General features: G+C 34.1%; 2 protein-coding genes across 15 annotated transcripts in view; one reads left to right on the forward strand and one right to left on the reverse strand.

Annotated features, from left to right (window-relative positions):
* The window catches only part of LOC106879980 (extracellular sulfatase Sulf-1), a 204,746-nt gene that overhangs the window by 175,536 nt on the left and 5,404 nt on the right, over positions 1-23,806 (forward strand). For all 13 annotated transcript variants that reach the window (XM_052971048.2, XM_089358413.1, XM_052971050.2 and 10 more), the window contains 2 exons: positions 16,680-16,822; positions 18,458-18,575. In XM_052971048.2, coding sequence (XP_052827008.1) covers positions 16,680-16,822; positions 18,458-18,575 — 261 coding nt within the window. The remainder of the gene's footprint in view (positions 1-16,679; positions 16,823-18,457; positions 18,576-23,806) is intronic.
* The window catches only part of LOC106880008 (uncharacterized), a 112,521-nt gene continuing 105,511 nt past the window's right edge, over positions 16,797-23,806 (reverse strand). For both annotated transcript variants that reach the window (XR_008265012.2, XR_008265009.2), the window contains exon 25: positions 16,797-16,935. The gene's annotated coding sequence lies outside the window, so the exon portion shown is untranslated. The remainder of the gene's footprint in view (positions 16,936-23,806) is intronic.

The following is a 23,806-nucleotide window of genomic DNA, read 5'->3' on the forward strand; positions in this document are numbered from 1 at the left end:
TTTTGTGTTTTGATTTGAAAATATGTTGCAATTATTACAAATTTAATTATTTAATGATTTTTAATTTTAAAAAAGAATATGGCTTTCATTGAGTGCACTGTATTTATTGTTGGTTAAATATATTTAACTGTATTTCCATATATCTATATTTAGTTATTATAAAATTGTTTTGGCTGAAAATGAAGTTTTGTTTCATGGTTTATTCAGTCAGAAGTGAAGATTTTTGCTAGATTTTTCTCGAGAAAAGCTTTGCAAAAGTAAGTTATCACAATTAGTTGAATAAATTGTTAGACAAGATTTGGCATTCCAATCAAAACTAATTCTATAATAAATTTGATTCTATCATTATTATAATATAAGGTGGCATTCTGAATCATTAGTATGTCAGACAAAACACTTAGAAGCATTTCTTCTGACTCATCACAAAATCTGCCCAGTTACCTTTGCTGTTCATCCTTCCCAGCGTTGATAAAATAAAGGACCAGCCAAGTACTAGAATCAATATAATCAACTTACCCCTCCCCTAAAATTTTTTTGGCCTTGTGCCAAAAATTAGAAATTATAATTATTAAGTCTCCCTCACCCTCATCAGTATATGCTGTGATGTTATCTTTAAAATAACGAACCCAAAATTAACACTTGCATTTGTTATTACCAAATATAGTGATTATGGTTTGGTTTTGTTTATTAGAAATGAAAAAATATTTGTTGACAAATATTCTATGGTACTGTTTACTAACATCTTCAACAATTATTAACTATTGTGAAATATGTGGATAACATTTATAAGAGTGGAATTCTGTAATTCCTGGTTTAGTACAGATTCATGTAATATGTTATGTTGGATTCTTAAGCTTAATTTTAAAAATTGGTACTCTAAATTAAAATTATAATTATTTTTAAGAATCCAGTTGCATGTTCGAATAATCTGATAGTTTAGATGCAGGCCTGGCTGTATGATTGAGAACTTTACCTCCCAACCACATAGTTTTTGGTTCAGTCCCACTGTGTGGCACCTTGGGTAAGTGTCATCTGTTACCTTGGACCAACTAAAGTCTTGTGAGGGGATTTTGTTGACAGAAACGGAAAGAAGCCGATTGTGTGTGGTGTGGTGTGGTTTGGTGTGTGTGTGTGTATTTACCTTGACTTCACATCCCTCTTTCTTTCTAGATAGGAAGGCTATATAGTCACCTCTTTCTGTCCCTCACCCTTCAATAATACACTCCAGTCAGTTGAAGGTGGTCTTATTTTGTGAGTACTTGGTAACCTTACCAGTGCTGCTGCCATGATAAAAAGTGCCCAGTATACTCTGTCAGGTGGTCATTGTTAGAAAGAGCATCAAACTGGAGAAACCAACCATGCCAAAGCAGATGTTGGAGCTTGACACAATCCTCTGACAGTCTCCTGTTGAACATTCAATTCATACCAGCATATAAAAAAGGACATTAATGGATGATGCTATATATACATATATACATACAGTATTGAACATACAAACACATATTCTCTTAGGCCTATAAATCACAGCAACTGGCAAAACACATACCTTCTGTATGTATGTTCGATATTGTTTATAACCCCCAGGCTGCTTCTCATTCATATTTGAATATATATATATATGTATATGTATATATATATATATATATATATAATATATGTATATATGAATATATATATGTATATATAAATATATATATATGTAAATATGTATAAATATATATATGTAAATATGTATAAATATATATATGCAAATATGTATAAATATATATATGCAAATATGTATAAATATATATATGTAAATATGTATGTATAAATATATATATGTAAATATGTATATATAAATATATATATATATGTAAATATGTATATATAAATATATATATATATGTAAATATGTATATATAAATATATATATATATGTAAATATGTATATGTAAATATATATATATGGGGATAAGTTTATTATCTCTTTTGTCTTGACATTGCATAATAGTTTTGAACAGGCTTCCTTATATTGCAAACAATGACTTCTGCTTCCAATCTTCCATGGAAAGATGCCTGGCTATGGAGGAGATATTACCTTATTTGGAAATAGCTGAGGATTAGCAACAGGAAGGATATCCAGCCATAGAAAATTTGCCTTAATGAATTGCATCTGACTCCTGTAAGCATGGAAAAGTGGATGTTAAAGCAATGATGATGGTATCTTCTCTCTTTGCTTTCTTGGCAATTTACCTTAGATGAAAGCCGACATTGCATATCTATTTGATCTTATTCAACTCATTTCTCTGCAGACCTCAACAGATATTTTGCTTTTCTGTTTCACTACAACTATTATGAAACTACTTACACATATATTTTATACAATTTGATGCCAGCAGAGGTATTACCTCTCTGGATTCCTTCTCATTTTTAACTCTTGTTGTTGTCCTTTCTCTACAGCCACTTTCATCAGTAGTTCAGGTACTTTGGTAACTAAGCTTATATCTAGTATACAATCATAAAGTTCATAGTTTTCTTGCTGTTAAACACACCTTTAAATGACATTTCAAGTTCTGGTGCTCTGAGTATCTTTCAGAGCTTCCACTGCATCTTATGTTTCCTCAGTGCTTTTACTGAATGCACTGTTTCAAGTTCCTACCAAACAAACCTGCTTCCCAGATGATAAAAGGTTTTGTATTCTTAGTTTCTAATTCTTGTTAACCTCTAGACTTATGGACATTGTGAACCAGCAGATGAGGGACAGTATCTATTAACCTTTTGATACCAATGCGCTTGAGAACATTCCTGGTTCTATGATACAAAGTTCTTGTTTAAAAGTGATCTAATCAGAATTTCATATTGATTTAAGTTCCAAATACCAGCTTAATAATGATAGTTATTTTTGTAAATTCTTCATTATTTCCAAAAATCATTGAAACAAAGGCAGTGTATTTCAAGAGATATGTGGTAACAAAGGAACTAAATTCCTCTGTTTATGTGTATATGGGAAAGAAAGGAAAGAGTTTATGGATGTAGCATGACTGAATGGTTAAGAAGTTTGCTTAGCAATCTCTAGATCTCTGGTTCAATCTCATTGCACGACATATTTGACTTATATCTGTTATCATAAATCTTGTGAGTAAAATTAAGTGAATCAAAAACTGTGGAAACCTGTCAGATGTACACTGTACTGCAATTCAAAGATTCAGCTCTGTCACACTGTATTATTCTGATTGAAAATTACATTATGGGTACACATATCTGGAATACTCAACCACTTGCATACTAATTCAGTTAACATGTAGGTCAGTTAATCAATAAACTAAGCACTTATTGTCATATTATTTGTTTAGTGGTTGAATGGGTGTATATATGTGTGTGTAGGTGTAAAAGTGAATTCATTGGCTCTTTTTGGATCATTTACTTCCAAACCATGAATTCAAATCCTCTGCAGATGGGGATTTTTTATGTTTTTAGCAGGAGAAAATAAAGGTGTCCAATTAAGACTGTCAGAGTGCACCTAAATGTCGGGAATAGGATCAGATTGTCTAGAGAAAAGTCTGTAAGACTAGCAACTCATTATTAAAATAAGTTCAATCATAAATGGTCAATCATTAGTTATTTATCGAACCAGTGCATGGGGTAGTGTGTGTGTGTGATGACTTATATATTTACTCTTAACAGTAGATTTGAATGTGTATATATTAATTGGTGCTGTGATTTGTCACAGGAAAGCAACTTCTCCTTTAATGACAAATGTGTGTTCATAACACACTTAACTCTTTTTATTATTATTAGTGCAAGTGACTCTAGGACAGCCTGTGTTTTGACATTTTTGTGTCTCAACAGCCAAAGGCATCCAGACTACTGAATCATCAACAGTTGATGCTCCTGCATTTACTGATCTGTGCTGCTGTCTGTCAAGTGATAATAAATACTCAATTTCACAAAAGCCCCCAGTACACTCTGTAAAGTGGTTGGCATTAGAAAGGGCATCCAGCAATAGAACTCATGCCAAAACAGACAATTGGAGTCTGGTGCAGCTCTCTGGCTGGCCAGCTCCTGTCATCATCCACCCCATGCCAGCATGGAAAATATACATTAAATGATAATGTGTGTGTGTGTGTGTGTCAAACAAGTAATGTTCTATGGTTATCTTTTCTTCACAACATTATTTCTAGTAAGAGTTTTTGTGCTCAATCTTTTAAACATGTTAAACATTATTGAAGGCTAAGTCAGTCCTTGCTGCCCCACTCAGGGGAAGTATGCAGGCTGAGGGGTAAGACAACTGTGACCCTGAGATACCTTCTGATCATATAGAAGAGTTTCTGATATTGCGGTGACTTTAATCACCACTAAAAGAAGAGCTTTACAACACCTCTGAGGAATTTGTGCAGTGTCTACTCAAGGCAGAGCCTCTCTGAGGCTTAATCACACCTGTGTATATGTCTGTTAAAAGCTAAGGTTACGTATAAGAGTGGCTTAAATTATTGAACACTGTCATCATTGTTGCGATTGCCATCATCGTCATCTCCAATCTTTTAGCATTCACTTTTCTATAGTGGAACTGGTGGCACAGGTATTCTGTGTGACATACAAATGAATCTCTTCAGTCCTTAACAGCTTGTGAGACCCAACATCCTGAGATCAGACCTCAGCCTTGCCCTCATTCTAATCAGTGAGTTACTTTTGATTCGATGCAATTTTTGTTTTCTTCCTTATTTCATAATCCTTAAGAACTATCAGAGAATCCTGTCACATTTCAGATATTCCATGTATGTGTTACGTGAAAAAATATTATTATTATTGGGCTGTTTATATTAACTAACACCCTCCTTTTATCCTGTTAGTGTCAATGAAATAAAGTACCAGTCAAGTACTGGAGCCAATTGTATTAACCAACCTCCTCCTACTATAAAATGGCTGTTTGGGTAATGGCAACTAACCCAGATGGACAACTTTAATAGAAAAGCCTATTATTTTCATTGAGCTTGTGGCAAATATATTACCAGCTTTCTGCTACCAGAATTTCCCAGAAGTGTGGATGGCCTTACACAAGATTTCACCATTGAAGTGGGTAATCTAATAACTATAATATTGGTTGTTGGACCCTCATATGTTAAAATCAATGGAAGAGTCCATTTTATGTGTGTGTGGATGGATAGACAGATAGATTCAAGAGATCTGAAGCAGAATAGAGAGGGTATGTTATTGATGAGGCTGTGAATGGCAATGAAACTGATTGATTAACTAACCAAATGATTATTCAAGTGATTGATTAGCTAATTGGTTAAATAGTTAACCAACTGACAAATAATAATAATAAAAATAAAGAAGTGAAATTAGAACCAATGCATGTGTGTGTTTATTGGCATAATGATCCTCCCTGAGATACCACAAAATGTTTCACATGAGTTCACATCAAGAATCTTGCAAAGGAATTAGAAGTATGTGTGTGTGACTGAACCCAACAGGGACCTATTTACATTTATATATATATATATATATATAATATATATATGTATATAAGTAAATGAATGTCTGTCAGGTTCACCATTGTTTATTTCAGTTGTTCAGTCAATTAGTTTGTAAGTGGGTGAATGTCTCACAAATACATGTACTCAATAACTCTGTACTCACTTGAATATAAACATCTTAACCACCCAGCCATGTCTGCATCTGTAGTATGTGTGTGTGTGTGTGTGTGTGTGCACACGCACATACTCTCTCTCTCTCTCTCTCTCTCTTACATACGTTTAAAGTCATATTTTAGTTTTGATTTATTTATTTCTTAGACAAACAATAAATCAGCTTTTCACTAATCCTATTCATTCTTAGCATAAACTAAAAGATTACTTATTTGCTACATCATTCTTCCTGACAATTATTATTATTATTATTATTATTATGGTGAGCTGGCAGAAATGTTAGCACGCTGGATGAAATGCTTAACGGTATTTTGCCCGTTGCTGTTCTGAGTTCAAACTTCGCTGAGGTCAACTTTACCTTTCATCTTTTCGGGGTTGATAAAATACGTACCAGTTGAACACTGGGGTTGATGTAATCAACTCATCCCCTTCCCCAAAATTCCTGCCCTTGTAGCAAAATTTGAAACCATTATTATTATTTTCACCCATGTTGCAGGCATGGCTGTATGGTTAAATAATTTGCATTGCAACCATGTGGTTTTGAATTCAGTCCTACTGTGCAGTACTTTGGGCTACTGTCTTCTATTATAGCCCAGGGCCAACTCAAGCTTTATGAGTAATCTGCATTACAGAAACTATGTAGAAGTCTATCATGTGTGTGTGTGTGTTTGTCCCCTCCACTGTTTGACAACTGGTGTTGATTTGTTTCAATCTCCATAACTTAATGGTTTGGCAAAAGAGAATGATAAAATAAGTATCAGCACATAAAAAAGTACCTTGGTAAATCTATTCAACTAAAGCCCTTCAAATTGGTGCCCCAGCATGGCCACTATCAAATAACTGAAATAGGATAAAAGATAAACTAACAAGTACTCACACATAATTTGAGCCATTTCAGGTTTTGGGCCAGAATAAATTTTTGTTGTTAAGATTCTTTAAATTTCTTGCCATCTGGTGTACAACAGTATTAATTAATCTTTATGGTTGAAACGATCTGTAAACTCTAATGACACTTCTTTGATATTGTTTCTAAGTAGCAGCATTATTTCTCAGTACTAACCCATCTGAATCTGTCCCTGGTTCTTTAATAGAAACTCCCTGTGATATTAAACCTTTCATCAAAATTCATGTTAATTTATGTCACCTAAAGGTGGTGAGCTGACAGAATTGTTGGCATGCCAGGCAAAATGCTTTGACATTTTATCTGTCTTTATGTTCTGAGTTCAAATTCTGCCAAGGTAAACTTTACCTTTCATCTTTTTGGGGATCAATAAAGTACCAGTCAAGCATTGGGGTCAGTGTAATCGACTTAACCCTTACCTTGAACTTTCTGGCCTTGTGCCAACATTTGAAACCAATTTATGCTTCAAACACCAGCTTAATAATGACAAAGTTACTTTTAGAATTAACTGAAACAAAAGATTTGAATTATCTCATCTACATAAGGCCTCACACTTTCAATTATTCTCTTTTATTTCATTAGTTTTGCTCTCTGATTAATAATTTATTTATTTATTTGTATATTTTTTTACATTCTTTCTATTTTTGCCCTTTCTGAAATATTAGAAAATTTTCCTAGTTTGTTTGATCTGCACAGATATTTTTTGCCTTTAATACTTACTAAACAATATTGTATTCCGTTTTCTTCTGTCAAAGGCTTCCTTTTAGATTAAAACAAAAACAAACAAAAATTCCTGCAGCTTTTTAAAATAATATTCTGACAACTGCCATTAGCAAACTGTTTCTGTGAAATGTTATTTATTGTTTAAACAAAACTATTGAAGGTTTTGGATTTACATCAATTTGTCAAAGATGGAATGCGTCAAGAGACACAAAAAAACCCACATTATCAGAAGATTCCATCAGTGGTCAATTACTTTCCAGAAATTGAGTAAATATTTCTGGAAGCAGTTCTTGTTCCAAAAGTACACTGATTGGTCTTTGGTTATCATTATAGTAAGATCTTAATTAAAGTGGTGAGCTGGTAGAATCGTTAAAACATTGAAAGTAAAAAATGCTTTGCATTATTTGTTCCAACTATTTACATTCTGATTTCAAATCTTGCCATGGTCTCCATTGCCTTTCAACCCTCCAGGGTTGATAAAATTTGTACCAGTCAAAAACTGGGCTCAGTGGTACCAATTATTTGCACTTCCCTCAAAATTCTTGGCCTTGTGCCTAAATCAGAAACCATTAACCCATTTGTTACTATATTTCTGTTGAAAGATGCTGTATTCTTTAAAATTGAATTTTAAAACAATGACGAATTTAGTAAAATAAACTTTGTCATTATTAAGCTGGTGTTTGGAACATAAATTCATGTGAAATTTTGATGGAAGGTTTTAATTTAGATCACTAAGTCTTTTTTGTTATATTTCTGTTGAGATACATGGCCTTCATTTCGATTAGTTTTGAAAATAATGAAGAATTTAGCAAAATAACTTTGTCATTATTGAACTGTTGTTTGAACATTGACATGAAATTTTGATGAAAGATTTTAATTTAGATTGCTAGATGTGTTTGTATCATTGAACAAGGAACAGTCACAGGCAGGTTGGTATCAAAAGGGTTAAGATCACAATAACACAAGTTTTCTCTAACTGAATCTTATATAATATCCTGTTAATTATGATCCATTATGATAGATGTGAATTTGCTGGTTAGATTGTGTTCATAATGTGCAGGTGATGGTCTGTTCTTGTCAAAAAACAATCCTTTACTATTAACTTTATCATTAATATTGTAAATTTATTTTCTATATTATATAGTCCCCAGAGAATTATTCCTCTTTAGCTATCTTACTTTTAGACATATTCTCTGTTAACATTCAGCTCTAGCTGTTCTCCACCTCTTCCTCCTGACAGCCTCTCTACTGTAATAATCATGACCACATATACTGTTTCTTATATTCCCTTACAACTCAAGTCTGCACTACTTAGTCAATCACCTGATTCTCCGAGATCCCATGTCTTCCCTGCCCCCTTAATGTCAATCCCTTAGCTCTCCTATTGTAACTTTAGAGTGTTTTGTATTTTTTACCTATTTTACCACTTCAGCTTTTTCTTCTTCACTTCTATTCACTGGCACTTTTCTCACTCATTCACCTACCTTACTATTTTCTTTTTATACACAAAACAAAATTCCTTTACTGAAGCTGTTTAATCTTTTTACGTTATAAAATACACTTTCAGTCCTACCTTGATTTTGCTTGAAGTGATTATCTCCCTTCCAATAACTAGCCACCAGAGTGCATCCTGTGTCTGAATTACTCTAATTATGAATTCTAGAAATATTCACACATACTGACAATGATAGTCAAGGTGATATGTCTCTGAAATTATATCTCTTCTAACATATAACGAAGGCTAAATTACTATGAAATTCATTTGCAGTCAAAACCATACTAAGTAATGACATTAAGAACACTTTTGCAAGGTTGAAGTAATTTGTATGTAGGAAATCTCTCTCTCTCTCTCTCTTTCAATTGCTGAACTACTTATTGTCTATGAAGAAGCAGAAGAAAAAGAAACACATTTCATGAATGTCTTCTAAACTGAAATTGTTTTTCATCTAGAAGAAATGTCTCACTTTGTAAAATGTTTAACATAGTTTAATTTATTTACCTTGGGTTATATGTCATACTGATGATTTCTAATAAGAATGATATGATGTGATAGAAATTTTAAGCCCCAAAAAAACAAAACAAAAAAACAACTAAATATGTGTTTTCTATGCATGTGTATATTTCTCCTTGTTCTTTGATTTGAAATTCTAACTTCCATTCTTGCCAAAATTTATCTAGAAAGGATTATCTCCTTTCTACTATGTATATATATATATATATATATATATATATATATATATATATATATATAGTACCACATAATGGTGCTGGTTCCATGTAAAATGCACCCAGTACACTCTACAAAGTGGTTGGCATTAGAAAGGGTATCCAGCCTTAGCAACCAAGCTGAAACAGATTACTGGAGCCTAGTGCAGTTCTTTGGCTTGCCAACTCCAGCCAAACCATCCATGCAAGCATGGAAAATGAACATTAAATCATAATGTCTGTCTATCTCTCTCTCTATCTATCTATATTTATATATATAATCATAATATATATATATATATATATATATATATATATATATATCATAAATATATAATATTTATAAAATATTATAAATAAATATAAATAATCTCTTGTCAGTCATATTTTTGTCTTGGTCAACACTTTGATAGCCCTAATAATCTATACCCATTTTATTTAAATTAACATTTTTTTCTTTTGCAATCCGCTTCCAGTTTTGATGAATCAATATCTATAGAATGTTCTCACAATTATATTGCTACTTTTTGTATTTTGCACCATAATATGGGCCCACTTTCTTACTCCAACCTCTGCAAATACAGGAATGCTTTATTTGTTCTCTGACAATATTCCTTGTTTTCTACTTTTTACCCCTTTTGTTATCATTTTACTGTTAATACACTCTGCCCTTTCCCCTCAATTCATTTCGAAAATAATGAGGAATTTAGTAAAATAACTATCGATATTAAGCTGGTGTTTGGAGCAGAAACAAACAAGGAAAAATTTCATTTCGATTACTTTTGAAATGAGTGGTCTCCGGTGGGTTGGTACCAAAAAAAACTAAGGCAATTATTAGTCTACCTGTTGCTTTGATGAAAACGTTTTACCTTGGTAGCATTATAAATATATACTGCTGTTTCTTTAATCTAAATCTGACACATTTTTCACCTGTAAAGTAATGATATACGTACTCAAAGAATGCCATTACTATATCAGCCTGGATTTTCTTTATGGAAGTCTTGTTTTATTCATGTTTTCTCCTTTAATTCATATTCTATAATGAGTGCCATAAAATTTTATCATATATTATGTTTCATGCCATTTCATTTATATTTTGTTAGAAATTATTGTCATTATACTGTTCATGTTCTGATTTCAAATCTCACTGAAGTTGATTACGCCTTTCATCTTTTGGGGTTGATAAAATACAATACTAGTTGAGCACTGGGGGTCAATGTAATCAATTTCTTCCCTCCACTCAAAATTGCTGGTCTTGTGCTGAAATTTGAAACCATTTTTATTTAGGTGGTGAACTGACCCATTAGAACGTCAGACAAAATGCTTAGCAATATTTCTTCCCACTCGTTACATTCTGAGTTCAAATTCTGTCAACACCAACTTAAATTTTATCCTTTTGTGGTTGATAAAAGAAAATACCAGTCAAGTAATAAGGTGAATGTAATCGACTAAGCCCCGCCTCCAAAACTGCTGGCTTTGTGCTGTCAAAATTTGAAACCATTATTATTATTTGCTCAAAAATACATACCAATTATCACTTTTAACAATGGTTTTCTATTTACAGATTGCATCATATACTGTGATAAAGATGGCTATATTCAGCAAAAGTAGTATTTCAGAGATGATGTGAAAGCAGTCTCCTCATATTCTAACAAACAATTGTTATTAGTAGAGAAAGAACTCTGCTGTCATACGATTCAACCATTCTTTATACAGGTTTTAGAAATGTCAATTTAAACTCAACTCCTCTATCATACCCCATTGTTACTCCCACTCAGGAAGACTCATCTAATTGTCATTATATTCTTTGTAACAGAATTATTCTCTTCATTTAGAATTTAAAAAATCTTTTTTCTGTTTTTGTAAAGGAAACAAACCATTGTTGTCTTTTGGTTTGATTCCAATACAATTGGTTTTTAAAATACATAGATTTTTCTTCCTTACAGATCATATCCTACTGTCTGATTTATCATCTTTCCTGAGCCACTGCTCTCTCTCTCAATCACAGCTCCACTCTTATTCATCATTCATTACAGCTACCTTCTTTCACACCCTTATAAAATTACCCCACTGTCCATACTCTCTATTGTACCTTCAGAATTTGTCCTGGCATCTAGACACCACCATCTTTATATTACTCCCAACTACTCTCACCCACCCTTGTATGATGCAGAGTAGCCTTGTATTTCCTCTGTAACAAGACCCCTGTGCTTGTCCTTCAGTCATACTTTAGCCTCTCAACACCTGGCATAAGACCACCTCTCGTTCTCTCACATTCATCCCCCTATTACTTGAGGGACTTTTCCCTTTCCTTTTCTTGTCATGCAACTTACTCTGCATCCTAGCTACTACCAGTTATATGACAAACTGCGCCCAGTACACACTGTAAAGTGACTGGTGTTACAAAGAGCATCCAGCCATAGAAACCATGCTCATAGCCGACATTTGACTTTGATCAAACTGTCCAACTCATGCCAGCATGAAAAGTGGACATTAAATGCTAGTTGAGGCAACATTTTTAACATTATAACCCTTGTTAGGCTCCTTTTGCTTTGACCAAATTAAAACTATTATTATTTTGGCAGAATTGTTAGCTTGCCAAACAAAATGCCTGGTTACGCAAGTTGACTCATAGAATCCCATACTAATATGAAAATGATCAAGTCTAGAATTTTATCAGTTTGATAATAATCCTGGTATAAGATTAATGTATTCCTCCTGGTTACTAAAATTATATCTTTGTTCAACTAGAAATATTTCTAATGAAAATAAACAGCTATGGCTATGTGGTTGCTTCCCAACCACATGGTTTCAGGTTCAGTCCCACTATGTAGCACCTCGGGCAAGTGTCTTCTATTATATTCCTGGGCTGAGCAAAGCCTTTGGAGTGGATTTGGCAGACAGAAACTTAAAGAAGCCTGTCATATACATCATGTATGTGTGTCAGTTTCTTCTTGTTTTGAAATTGTGTGATTGTTGTAAATGAATGTTGTTCATTTTCAATTTTCTGTGAAAACTTGTGCAGCCATAGGGAACTATTACTTTTCTTGGAAACAGATGAGGGTTGGCAATGGAAGTGTATCCACCTGTAAAAAACTGTCTGGCACAAGTAAGCATGGAAATTTAGATGTTAAGTTAATGATGATGATATTTAGAAATGAAATACAAAAGAATACTAGTTATTAATAGCAAACTGAATGACAAAGTTTTAGGTGTTTCTTTTGTAATCTAACAAACCATTCTGAATTGTATTCTGTAGGGATAATTTCATTTTTGGTTATTATATTGTTTCAGAAACCACTCTTTGATATGCTATATGTCTGATCCCCAGGAGCTTATGTGTCTAATAGATGGGTTTTCATCTTTGATGTAAGCTGAAAGAGATCCAGCTTAGTAGCTAAATTAGGTTCAATAATTTATATGCCTTATTTTATATTATTTAAATAATTTCCTAGCTTTTCTTTTTAAGTAATGATTAACTCCCTTGTGATAAGTTCATATTTTTCTTTGTTTATTGTATATGTACATATGTGTATATACATTGGTATATGTTTGTGTGTGTATGGTTTACATATATACTTACATACATACAAATGTATGTTTATGTATGTGTGTTTTGTGATGTCATCAGATGGTGCAAGGGTGGTTCTATAGACTACAACCTTTAAAAGGCAGGATCTGCCAATGGACAGTTATTAGGATGTCTGAGGTTATAGGTTGGAATGTAAAATGAAGACTGCATGCATGTGTGCTTGCTTCGTTTGTAGCATGCAATATTGTCTTTGCATGATTAGCTTACTCTGACATTATGGGAATTTAAGATTTTATGATATGTCACAAACATCTAGATTGCATAGAGGGTTAAACCAGATTGTCTTTCTCTTTCTAACTATCTTCAGGTTTGGGTATTGGAAATCCTTCACATACACCAATCAGTAAAGCCACATTTATGTACGAGGGCATGCTGAGAAGTTCCTGGCTTTAGGTAAAAGAAAATACAGGAGGGGCAGTTTATTATGATTTTATGTAACATATTCCCCTCTCAGATTGACACACTTATTACAGTGGTCCTTCAGTTTTTCTAAGCCTTGTAAAAGAACTTGGAAGGTTGGGGCTCCAGCCAGGCATTTTGTCATACCCTTAAAGCCAGGAACTGTTGTTCAGCACCCTCTTGTGTGTGTGTGTGTATATATATATATAAAGAGAGAGAGAGAGAGAGGAGAAAAAGAAAGATCTTACATAACTTGCCACTGTAAGGTAACTTGGGTTGTGGTGGGGCCTGACCTACCTCCCCTCCAAAAGAGGCAGAGAATTTTGTGTTATAGTGCAGGGCACTAGCCCAGCATATGAACATTAAAGTCACTGGAGTAACTGCAACCCTACTGAATTACCTCATCAATAATATCTGGATTGACATCTGCTGCTGGTGTAAACTTCCAGCAAGGGTTAAAAGGAACTTCATTGTGCATAGCAGCAGAATGTTTCCCCTCCTATTTCCTGATAAAGACTCACAAACAGGGACTTAATCTCCAAATCAGACCCATAGCCTCTGGTTTAGAATGGCCCTTTTATGAAACCTCATGGCTCCTAGCAGTTCAGATAAACTTCATGCAGTGGCTACAATGATTTAAATCCATTATCCTTAGATGCAACAAGCATGTCATCAGCCTGGACGTGGTCTCACTCTACACTTTAGTGCCTGCACTCCCCTTTGTTAACTTGACAACAGACAGCATCACTTCTGATACACCAGCTATTGTCAGTCATTGTCACCAACATGACCATTGACTTCCTCAGCAATACATGCAATGTTCCAGCCTGCCTAAGTGGTCCAGTCTCTTAGGTCTACTGACCATTATTTACTTGAACCAGTTGAAGTACAGAAGCACTCAGTACCTACTACTCATACTGTTTTTTCACCAGGTCCATGGATGACATCCTCATACTCATCTTCCTGAGAGGAGTCCATCACAATACTGAATACCTTTAACAATCTAAAGCAGCACATTATCAAGTTCACAATTGAACACCCTGACAACATGAATCCTTGTCTCTGCTTGACTTTTGATTAAGCATTGGAGACAAGGAAAAAAAATCAGCATGGTATTCTACCAAAATGCAACAAGCTTAGACCTTTCCATTCACTTCGAGTCAGCTCTTGCCCTCAGTGCCAAAACTGGCTATGTATGGAGTGAGATCATCTGTATTTACTACAGATGCAGTGACAACACTAGCCAAGTTAACCTGAACCATTCAGTTCCCCTGGGAAGGAATTAGTGTGTACCCAGCATCTGTTAACACTCTCTATAAATACAAGCTAGGTAAATGAAGCAGGAGGAATTTCTCTAGCACCTGTTTCCTGAGGATACCTCATTTAAATTTTACTGACCAATTATATTGATGGCTGGACTTTGGTCAATCCCATTACGGACAATAAGTGGTTGGTCTTTATAATATATCAGTAAGTATATTAATGTAATTAATTTATGGGTATGTTATTTGGATAAATATTAATTAGTACTATTTATGAAATCTTAAGTACTATTCTTTTTCTAGACCAGTTGGCATATCCCTTTAGACTAAAGTGCTTATTTTTTATCATTTATACATCCTGTTACCCTTAAAGAAACATTAACCCACCTATTAATTTTCTAGTTTAGTCATTTACTCAATGGTCTGAAGTGTTACACTGCAAAATGGTATTATTCAAATATATTAAGCCTTCTTTCTTCCTGTCGAGGCCCTCTTTTCTTTTATGTATTTTTCTTCACTCTGATGAAGCTCCATGTACCAGAACGGATGTGCTATAGAATATGATGAATATTATTCTCAGAATTTTCTTTGGCAGCACTAAGGGAAATTAAAAGCAGAAACGGCTGTTAGATGGGATAAAGTTTTGTATTAAAAAATAATAATCGATGGTAGTCAATTTGCTGCTTAATTGATATATATATATATATATATATATATATATATATATATGCACACACACACATACATATTGAGAAGAGGTAAGGTTAAGAAGATAGAAACAAATTTGAGTATTTTGACGTGTTAATGAAGAAGAAAAAAATAACTAAAAATAATTTATTTCATTGTTGTATCAGTCTTACTGCATGACACCTAGAGCAAGTCCTTCTATTCTAACCCTGGGCTGACCAAAACTTGGTGAGTGGATTTGGTAGAAGGAAAGTGAAAGAATCTCATCACATGTGTTTGTATATATACACAAGAGTTGTAAGTGAGTGTCACTCTCATACAAGCAATGTTTCATGAAAGTATGTCTGGCAAGGGGGGAAATATTTCCTTGGGGTTTGGCAACAGGAGGGATATCTGGCTGTAGAAAATCTGCCTCAACGAATTCTTTGTCATCCATGCAAGCATGGAAAAGAGAACCTTAAGACAATGTTGATGCTGACAAGGATGGTGTTGTTGCTGAGTAGAAGAGACAAGTCTTAAGTCTGCTAGAAACCTAAAAAAACTGATGGGAGAAATTATAGGAACATTTTGTTGAATTCTTTATTGGACATCTTTTAAATTTAGAATTATTGGGAATTGTTCTTATTTAATTCTCCAGTTTTTCTTTGTAATTTCATGATTTTTCTACAAAACATCCACAGGCCATACAGTAATGCATCTTTTGTTTTATTTTTTTGTTTCTTTTTTTATCTTTCAATTTCACTACTTTTGATACCAACCTGCCTCAGACTGTCCATGCTTCCATGAAAAAAAAAAAAAAACTTTTTCAATGAAATCTAAATTTAAACCTTCCATCAAAATTTCATATCAATTCATGTTCCAAACACCATTTTAATAATGGCAAAATTATTTTACTAAATTCTTCGTTAACTTCAAAATTAATGGAAACAATAGGAATATGGTAAGATTAGTGATCTAAATTAAAATCATTTATACAATTTTGTGCTAATTTTTGTTCCAAACAGCAGTTCAATAACGACAGTTATTTTACTAAATTCTTGAAGATTAATTTCTACAAAGACTGTATTTCAACAGAAATATGGTAACAAAAAGGTTAAATAACTCCTATTTTACAGTCTGAATTCCATGACTTCTAGTTCCAGTATGTTACTGCTACATATTTGTAAATGAAAATAAAAGATTCTTACAATTGTACTAAATGTCCTCTCACATACTCCAAATCCTTTTGCTATTATTCTTTTCATTTCATGTATTTCTTTTCTTCTTTTTCTTCTTTCCAGATGGCCCATTTTGTTTCTGTTCCAACGCCAATAACAACACATACTGGTGTATTCGTACAGTTAATGAGACTCACAACTTCCTCTATTGTGAATTCATCACTGGCTTTATCAGTTATTATAACATGCTGGAAGACCCATATCAGGTAAACACATTAATTTTTTTTTTGTTTCGTGCCAGAATTGATTTGGTTATGAAATGAGAAATGTCAGCTCTGTGTAAGAATAATTGCAGATATAAATATTGGTCGGTCGGTTGCTGTAGAGAGAGGTGGAGAGAGTTAACATAAGAGGTGCAAAATGAGTGCACATATTAGGCTTGGTGACAGGCAGTGGGTAAATGAAGGCTGTGCACCCAGTGAGATTAAAATTCATTTAGATGGGAGGAGGAGCAGAGGGAATAAATGATACAGTATTTTGGAGAAGGGCTATATAAATGAGAAATTTGTTTATTAAAGTTTTATTTTAAGGTAATAAATATATTTTTTTTTGTTTATGTGTGCATGATACTGTTTATCAAAGATACTGTTTATCAAAACAATGACTTTTAGATACAAAAATGAACATTATCAAACATCATTTTACTTTGTGTGTAAACTAGAAAACAACATCACTTATCACAATTAATATCATTGTGCATATGTATATGTCTGTATATATATATATATATATATTGTGGAGGTGCAATGGCCCAGTGGTTAGGGCATTGGACTCACGGTTTCGATTCCCAGACAGAGCGTTGTGAGTGTTTATTAAGTGAAAACACTTAAAGTTCCACGAGGCTCAAGCAGGGAGTGGTGATGAATCCTGTTGTACTCTTTCACCACAACTTACTCTCACTGTTTCTGTTGTACCTGTATTTCAAAGGGCCAGCCTTGTTACACTCTGTATCATGCTGAATCTCCCTGAGAACTTCGTTAAGGGTACACATGTCTGTGGAATGCTCAGCCACTTGCATGTTGATTTCACGAGCAGGCTGTTCGATTGATTGGATTGACTGGAACCCTCATTGTTGTAACTGATGGAGTGCCATAGTATTTATATATACACACACATCAAAAGTGTATAGTGAGCCATAGGCTGATAAGGCTGGTTTCCCAGATTCTGTGGTGTATAAATTCCCCCACCACCTGGATGAGACACCAGTCCATTGTAGGATTACTCATTTTTGCCAGCTGAGTGAACTGACCAGTCTAGGAATCAAAACCACAATCTTACAATCATAATTGCAAAATCCTGACCACTAAACTATGTACCCCATAGATATATATATAAATATATACACACAGACAAACAGAAATTCCTTGTTTATGCACTGTGCTTAAATAACAACATCACCGTGCAGGTAGTGTCTTAGTTTACAACCAACCTAAAAACATTTAGTTTGTTGTTCAACAGACCAAGGGTAACAGTACCTTAATTCTCTTACTCAGAAACAATTAAGAATTGGCAGCTTCAGTGAACCTTGTTCAACCTATGCTAGTGTAGGAAAAGCAGATTCAAAAACTATGGTGATGGTAGCGATGACTATAATGACAACAAAGATGATGACAATGATGACAACACAAATGATGGTTATAATGACATTGTTGATAGGAACAACAACTATGATTAGATACAGATTTGAATTCCTACCAAAATTCATGATTGAAAAAATTTTTATCCTCAACACAGACAACATTATATTACAAGGACTGTTTTGTGTATTTGATAGAGTTTTGAAAACATGTGTTACATATTTCATATGGAAGCATTTTTAATTTGGTTGATTTTGATTCCAGTTGAAGAACAGCATCCATGAAATAAATTATGGTGTACTGCAACAACTACATGCCAATTTAGAAAAACTCAGAAAATGTAAAGGTGCTAAGGAATGCAGTTATGATTATCTCGATGAAAGTAAGTTCAACTTAGTCATCACTGTAGTTTTGTTTTTTTACATTTCATTTTTGTTAAAAATGTCAAAAGAAAGGTTTCATTTTATATCTTCCATTGAATGGAAAATTAATTTTTCAGTTTTTAAATGACTTTTATGTATTCTGACACCAGAAAAATTCTGTGATGTCAATGGAGTGCATCCAATCATAGAAACCCTGTCAAAGCAGACATTGGAGCTCAACACAGTCCTCCAGCTCATCAAATTCTGTCAAAACCATCTGCACCATGCTAGCATGGGAGATGAATGTTGAGTAACGATGTTGATGTGTTCTATTATTATTATTATTTAAATTCCAGTGTATCACTTCCTATATTTAACTCCATCAAGTGCATATCTCCCTGCTGCAGGTTCAATTTTTACTACTTACAACTCATAAGCAAAGTCAGTAAATATCAGTTCAGTTTGTTTTGAGTCTTTCAACATATCAGAATGTTGTGTCAAATTTAGAGCCATTTCCAACCACATGATTTCAGGTTCAGTCCCACTGCACACTACTTTGGGCAAATGTTTTCTATTATAGTCTCAGGCCAATCAAAAAGCCTTGTGAATGGATTTGGTAAATGGAGTGTGTGTTTGTGTGTGTGTGTGTTTGTGTGTGTGTGTACTCTTGTCTTGGCTTTGCATGATAGTTGTAAACAAGTGTCATGGTATTACAAACAGTGTCATTCATTTCCAATATTCTGTGAAAACATTTCTGGCCATATGGAAATATTACCTTGCTTTGAAATAGGAGAGGATTAGCAACAAGAAGGGCATCAGGTTGTCAAAAATCTGCCTCGGTGAGCATGTAAAAGTGAATGCTAAAATGATGATGATAATGTGTGTGCATCTGTCCATCTTGACATGACACAATACTTGTGATTGCCATAGAAGTAGTGTCCTAGGTTTCCAGTCTTTCATGGAAAGATGTCTGGCCATAGAAGAATATTACCTTGCTTGACAACAGGTTAGGGTTGGTGACTGGAAGAGTATCATGCAAGCATGATAAAGTGGATGTTAAAATGTCATATATATGTGTGTAGACATGATGTAATGGCTGTAAACAAGTGACACCATCATACAAGCCATGGCATGTGTTTCCAGTCTTCCACAGAAACCTGTCTAGTCATGAAGAAATATAACCTTGATTCAGAACAAGTGAGGGTTCCTGATGTGACAGTAAAGACATCCAGCCATAGAAAGGCTGCATCAGTGAATTCTGTCCAACCCATGCAAGCATGGAAAAGTGAGCTTCAAACAGTGAAAATGATGGAACAAACTGAATTGACAAACGAAATAGATGTTAATATATTTTAACTTCTCAAACCTTCCCTTAAATATGGATCTTCAATTACAAAGGAGTTCTTCTGGACTTGGAAAGATTAAAATGGATGATAGATAAGTTTACATTACTAACATATACTTGTGTGCGTGTGTGTGTGTGTATGAGTATATATTAATCACCTATATATTTTTCATACTAACATATAATATATTTCTTTCTCTTTTTTCTTCATTTTTCAGAATGGCAGAATATTTTACCTTATATTTGATAAACTCTATAAATAAATTAATACTAATTTGAATATACATCTTATTCAATTATTTATTTTAAAAATTGGTGAGGATTTATTTAAAACTATTTGTTAGTCTATTTAGATTGTTGTCTGGCTGTCTTTGTCATTGTTGACTCACAGTTACATCATGCTCACACACTCTGGCAAAAATCTCCCACAAATCTCTTGCTATGTTATTGGCATCAACTAAGCACTCAACTGCTTTTGGTACAGACTCCCAACAGCATCACCTGCTTCTAGTTTTCTACTCATCTTTCTATAGCTGGTTGTGAAGTGAACTTCACAGCTGTATGGTTTCAGGTCCAGTCTCACTACATGGATCCTTGGGCTGACCAAGGTTTTGTGAGTGAATTTGGTAGATGGATAGTGGAAAAAACCTGTTGTGTGCATATGCATGTGTGTGCATATTATATATATATATATATATATATATACACACACACCCCACACACACATACATAGGTAATTTATATATCTCTATGTTTGTCTCCAGGTGGTGACATCATGTAACTATTGTAAATAAGTATCACTGTCATACAAGCAGTGTCATTCATTTCCAATCTTCTGTAAAAACACAATAGGCCTTGGGAGAATAGGATCATACTTGGTAACAGATGAGGGTTGGTGACAGGAATAGCATCTGGTCATAAAAAATATACCTCAATAAATTCTGTACAATCCATGCAAGTATAGAAAAGTGGATGTTAGAATGATGATGAGGATGATAGTCATGTTCAAACCTTGCTATGGCCACTATTTTGTAACCCTGGACAAGGTTCAATATTTTATTTTCTTCCAATCCAACAGCCTAACAATAACAGTTTCAACTTCAAATACATAATTGAAAGGGTTCTTTGAAACCCTCTATCAACTCAGGTCAATAGAATTGTGTTTTCCATGCTGACACGGGTCAGTTAGTTTGACACAATTTGACAAGTCAGAGGACTGTGCCATGCTCCAATGTCTGTTTTAGTATGGTTTCTGCAACTGGATACTTTCCTGATGCCAACCACTTTACAGTGTGTACTGGCTACTTTCTACATGATTCCCAGCACTAGCAAGGTCACCAGCAAAGCAAGGCCCCTAACTCAATAGGGAAGTGGTATTGAGGCAGGTGATTTTGTGTCAGTGGAAAGTATAAGAGAGGGATAGACACAGGTGTCTTGGAATAGAGGAGATACATTGCTTCCTCAGCTGAAAAAGAAGGAAAGAGAGAAAATGGTTGTGACAATATGTTACAGGATGATGAATGACACTTTAAGGTTAATTCTGTGGCCTCATATTCCAGTACCGGTCACACATCATTATGGCACACAAACATTTTGGAATGTATCACCACCTCCCACCACTTCCACCAAAAATGCCATCTGAGTTTTAAACAAACTTTCACTCATTATGAACAACAATTATTTTCATTTATTATTTCTATTATTACCAGGTGGTGAGCTTGCAGAATCGTTAGCATGCCAGGTGAAATGCATAGTGGCATTTCATCTATCTTTATGTTCTGAGTTCAAATTCTTCTAGCATCTCTTCTACCATTCTATCTGCTATTTTGAGCTATAGAATCATTTTTGCTATCCCAACAGTTTCATCTCCAGATCACATATTGATCCTGCTGTTCTGTCCTGGTTGAAAGATCTTTCTCCCCACCACCACCACCTTGCCTCAATATTTACCCCCATTTCAAAAATTAAACTGAACAAGCTGTACAAACATGCTTATATTTCTGAAAGCAGTTTGGGATGATCTGCAGAAATTATAGGGGCTGCTCTTTGCTTTATTTGATAAAAGAACAAAAGATACTGTACACATTGAGAGACATACATAAATACTTAGTTCTGCTTCACAATCACATGATGTGGGTTCAATTCCACTGTGCAGCAGCACCTGGAGTAAATGTTTTCTACAATAACCACAGATCAACCAATAGTACAAGAGGTGAAGCTGAAGGAAGCTCAGTGCATATGTGTATATACACACACACACACATCAATCAGGAATCTTCCCTATGTCCCCAGGCCAACTTGCCTAGACATCCTAGTTCCTTCTCTGTTGTGCTGTATGTATATAATCAGCCAGGCTCTTATTTCCAGTTCATTCCATTGATGTCATCAGTCCACAAATGTCTTTGCCAATCTCTTACTCTTCTTCACACTTTCCTCCGGGATGGTCTTGGGCAATGACTCATGGTACATTTTATATCCAAAATATGATCAGTTTGTGGACTTGATTCTCAATAATAAGTGTCTTTGAGCTTTCAGCTTTTCTAGCACTGCAGTATTTGTTATCCTGTCTTTCCAGCTTATCTTGCTTAATCTGTGAAAGATCCACATCTCAAAACTTTTCTTTCATTTCCCATTACTGTGCACATTGTCCAAGTTCCTGTCCAGTAGAGGAGAATTGGCATAATATAACAGTTTACTAGCCTCACTTTTAGATGCATGTTATCTTTTCAGGTGAAGATCCTTTTCACTCTTATAAATGTTGTTTTAGCCTTATTTATTCTTATTTGTATAAGTAGCAACTTTCCTGATTTAGTATTTGTTTTAAATACTTGTTCCAGCTTCTGCTCATCTACATTTAGATTTGCTTCATTTTGTTCTGTCTTATTAAGAACCATTGTCATTGGCATTTTTACATTCATATTTAGGCTTTTCTTCTCACTTTGCTCTTTCACATCAACAGTTTCTCATAATTCTTCATTGTTGCCTACCAATAATGCTGTTATTATCAGCATGTCTAATATTGTTTATGTTCAAGTTATTGGCTGGGACTCCTTTGACATTTGCACATACTCATATATATATATATATATATATATATATATGTATGTATGTATACATACATATACACAGCTACCTCACTTTGAATGTCGCAGTAGTTAATCATACTAAAACATCAAATATTTTGCTTCTGTAGTTTGTTTGTTTAGTTGTTGTGTTCTGTTTTTATTGTTTATGTTAATATGGTGTATCTTCAAATATTTCAAGATATCATATTTTTATGAACTGTCTTTTTACTCTCTATTCTTTGTCAGTAAATCTGTACAAGACAAATTATGATTATGTTTGTGAGACTGATTGTGTATGCGAGAAAGAGAGAGAGAGACCATATGTGTATGCGTTGGTGTGAGAGAGAGAGAGACAGTGACTGCATCTGTGTTTGTATGTGTGTGTGTGTTATGTCTGTTTATTTAGTAATGATGATCTATGACTTAAATACTAATACTTATCTATTTATCATTGTTCACTCTCCCCTTTGTGAAACAAGAATCTGTGTGCAGATGATAAGGTCTGTGTGCTGATGTCACAAGTGTGCATGAGTGTTATGTGTGTACTCTATACACTTTATAACTTACAAACATTTTTTGTATCTTTTTACTTATTTTACACTTCCATTTAACAATTTACATATTTGTCATGTTTACAGTCAGGAAGACTTTGTATGTCTCATTAACATACACTTAAATGCATACATTAACTGTACTGCAAAATAAACACAGACAAAGGAATCTTGTACATCCAGTAGCCTAAATCCCAGCACTATATTAGGAAGTTATTTTAATTGATGTAGAAACAGAGCATCATACTTTAATGGTGTTACTGATACCATAGAACCAGTTAGTTGTGATT

This window comes from Octopus bimaculoides, chromosome 10 (genome assembly GCF_046866305.1).
Source record: "Octopus bimaculoides isolate indiv1 chromosome 10, ASM4686630v1, whole genome shotgun sequence".
NCBI classification, from domain to species: domain Eukaryota; kingdom Metazoa; phylum Mollusca; class Cephalopoda; order Octopoda; family Octopodidae; genus Octopus; species Octopus bimaculoides.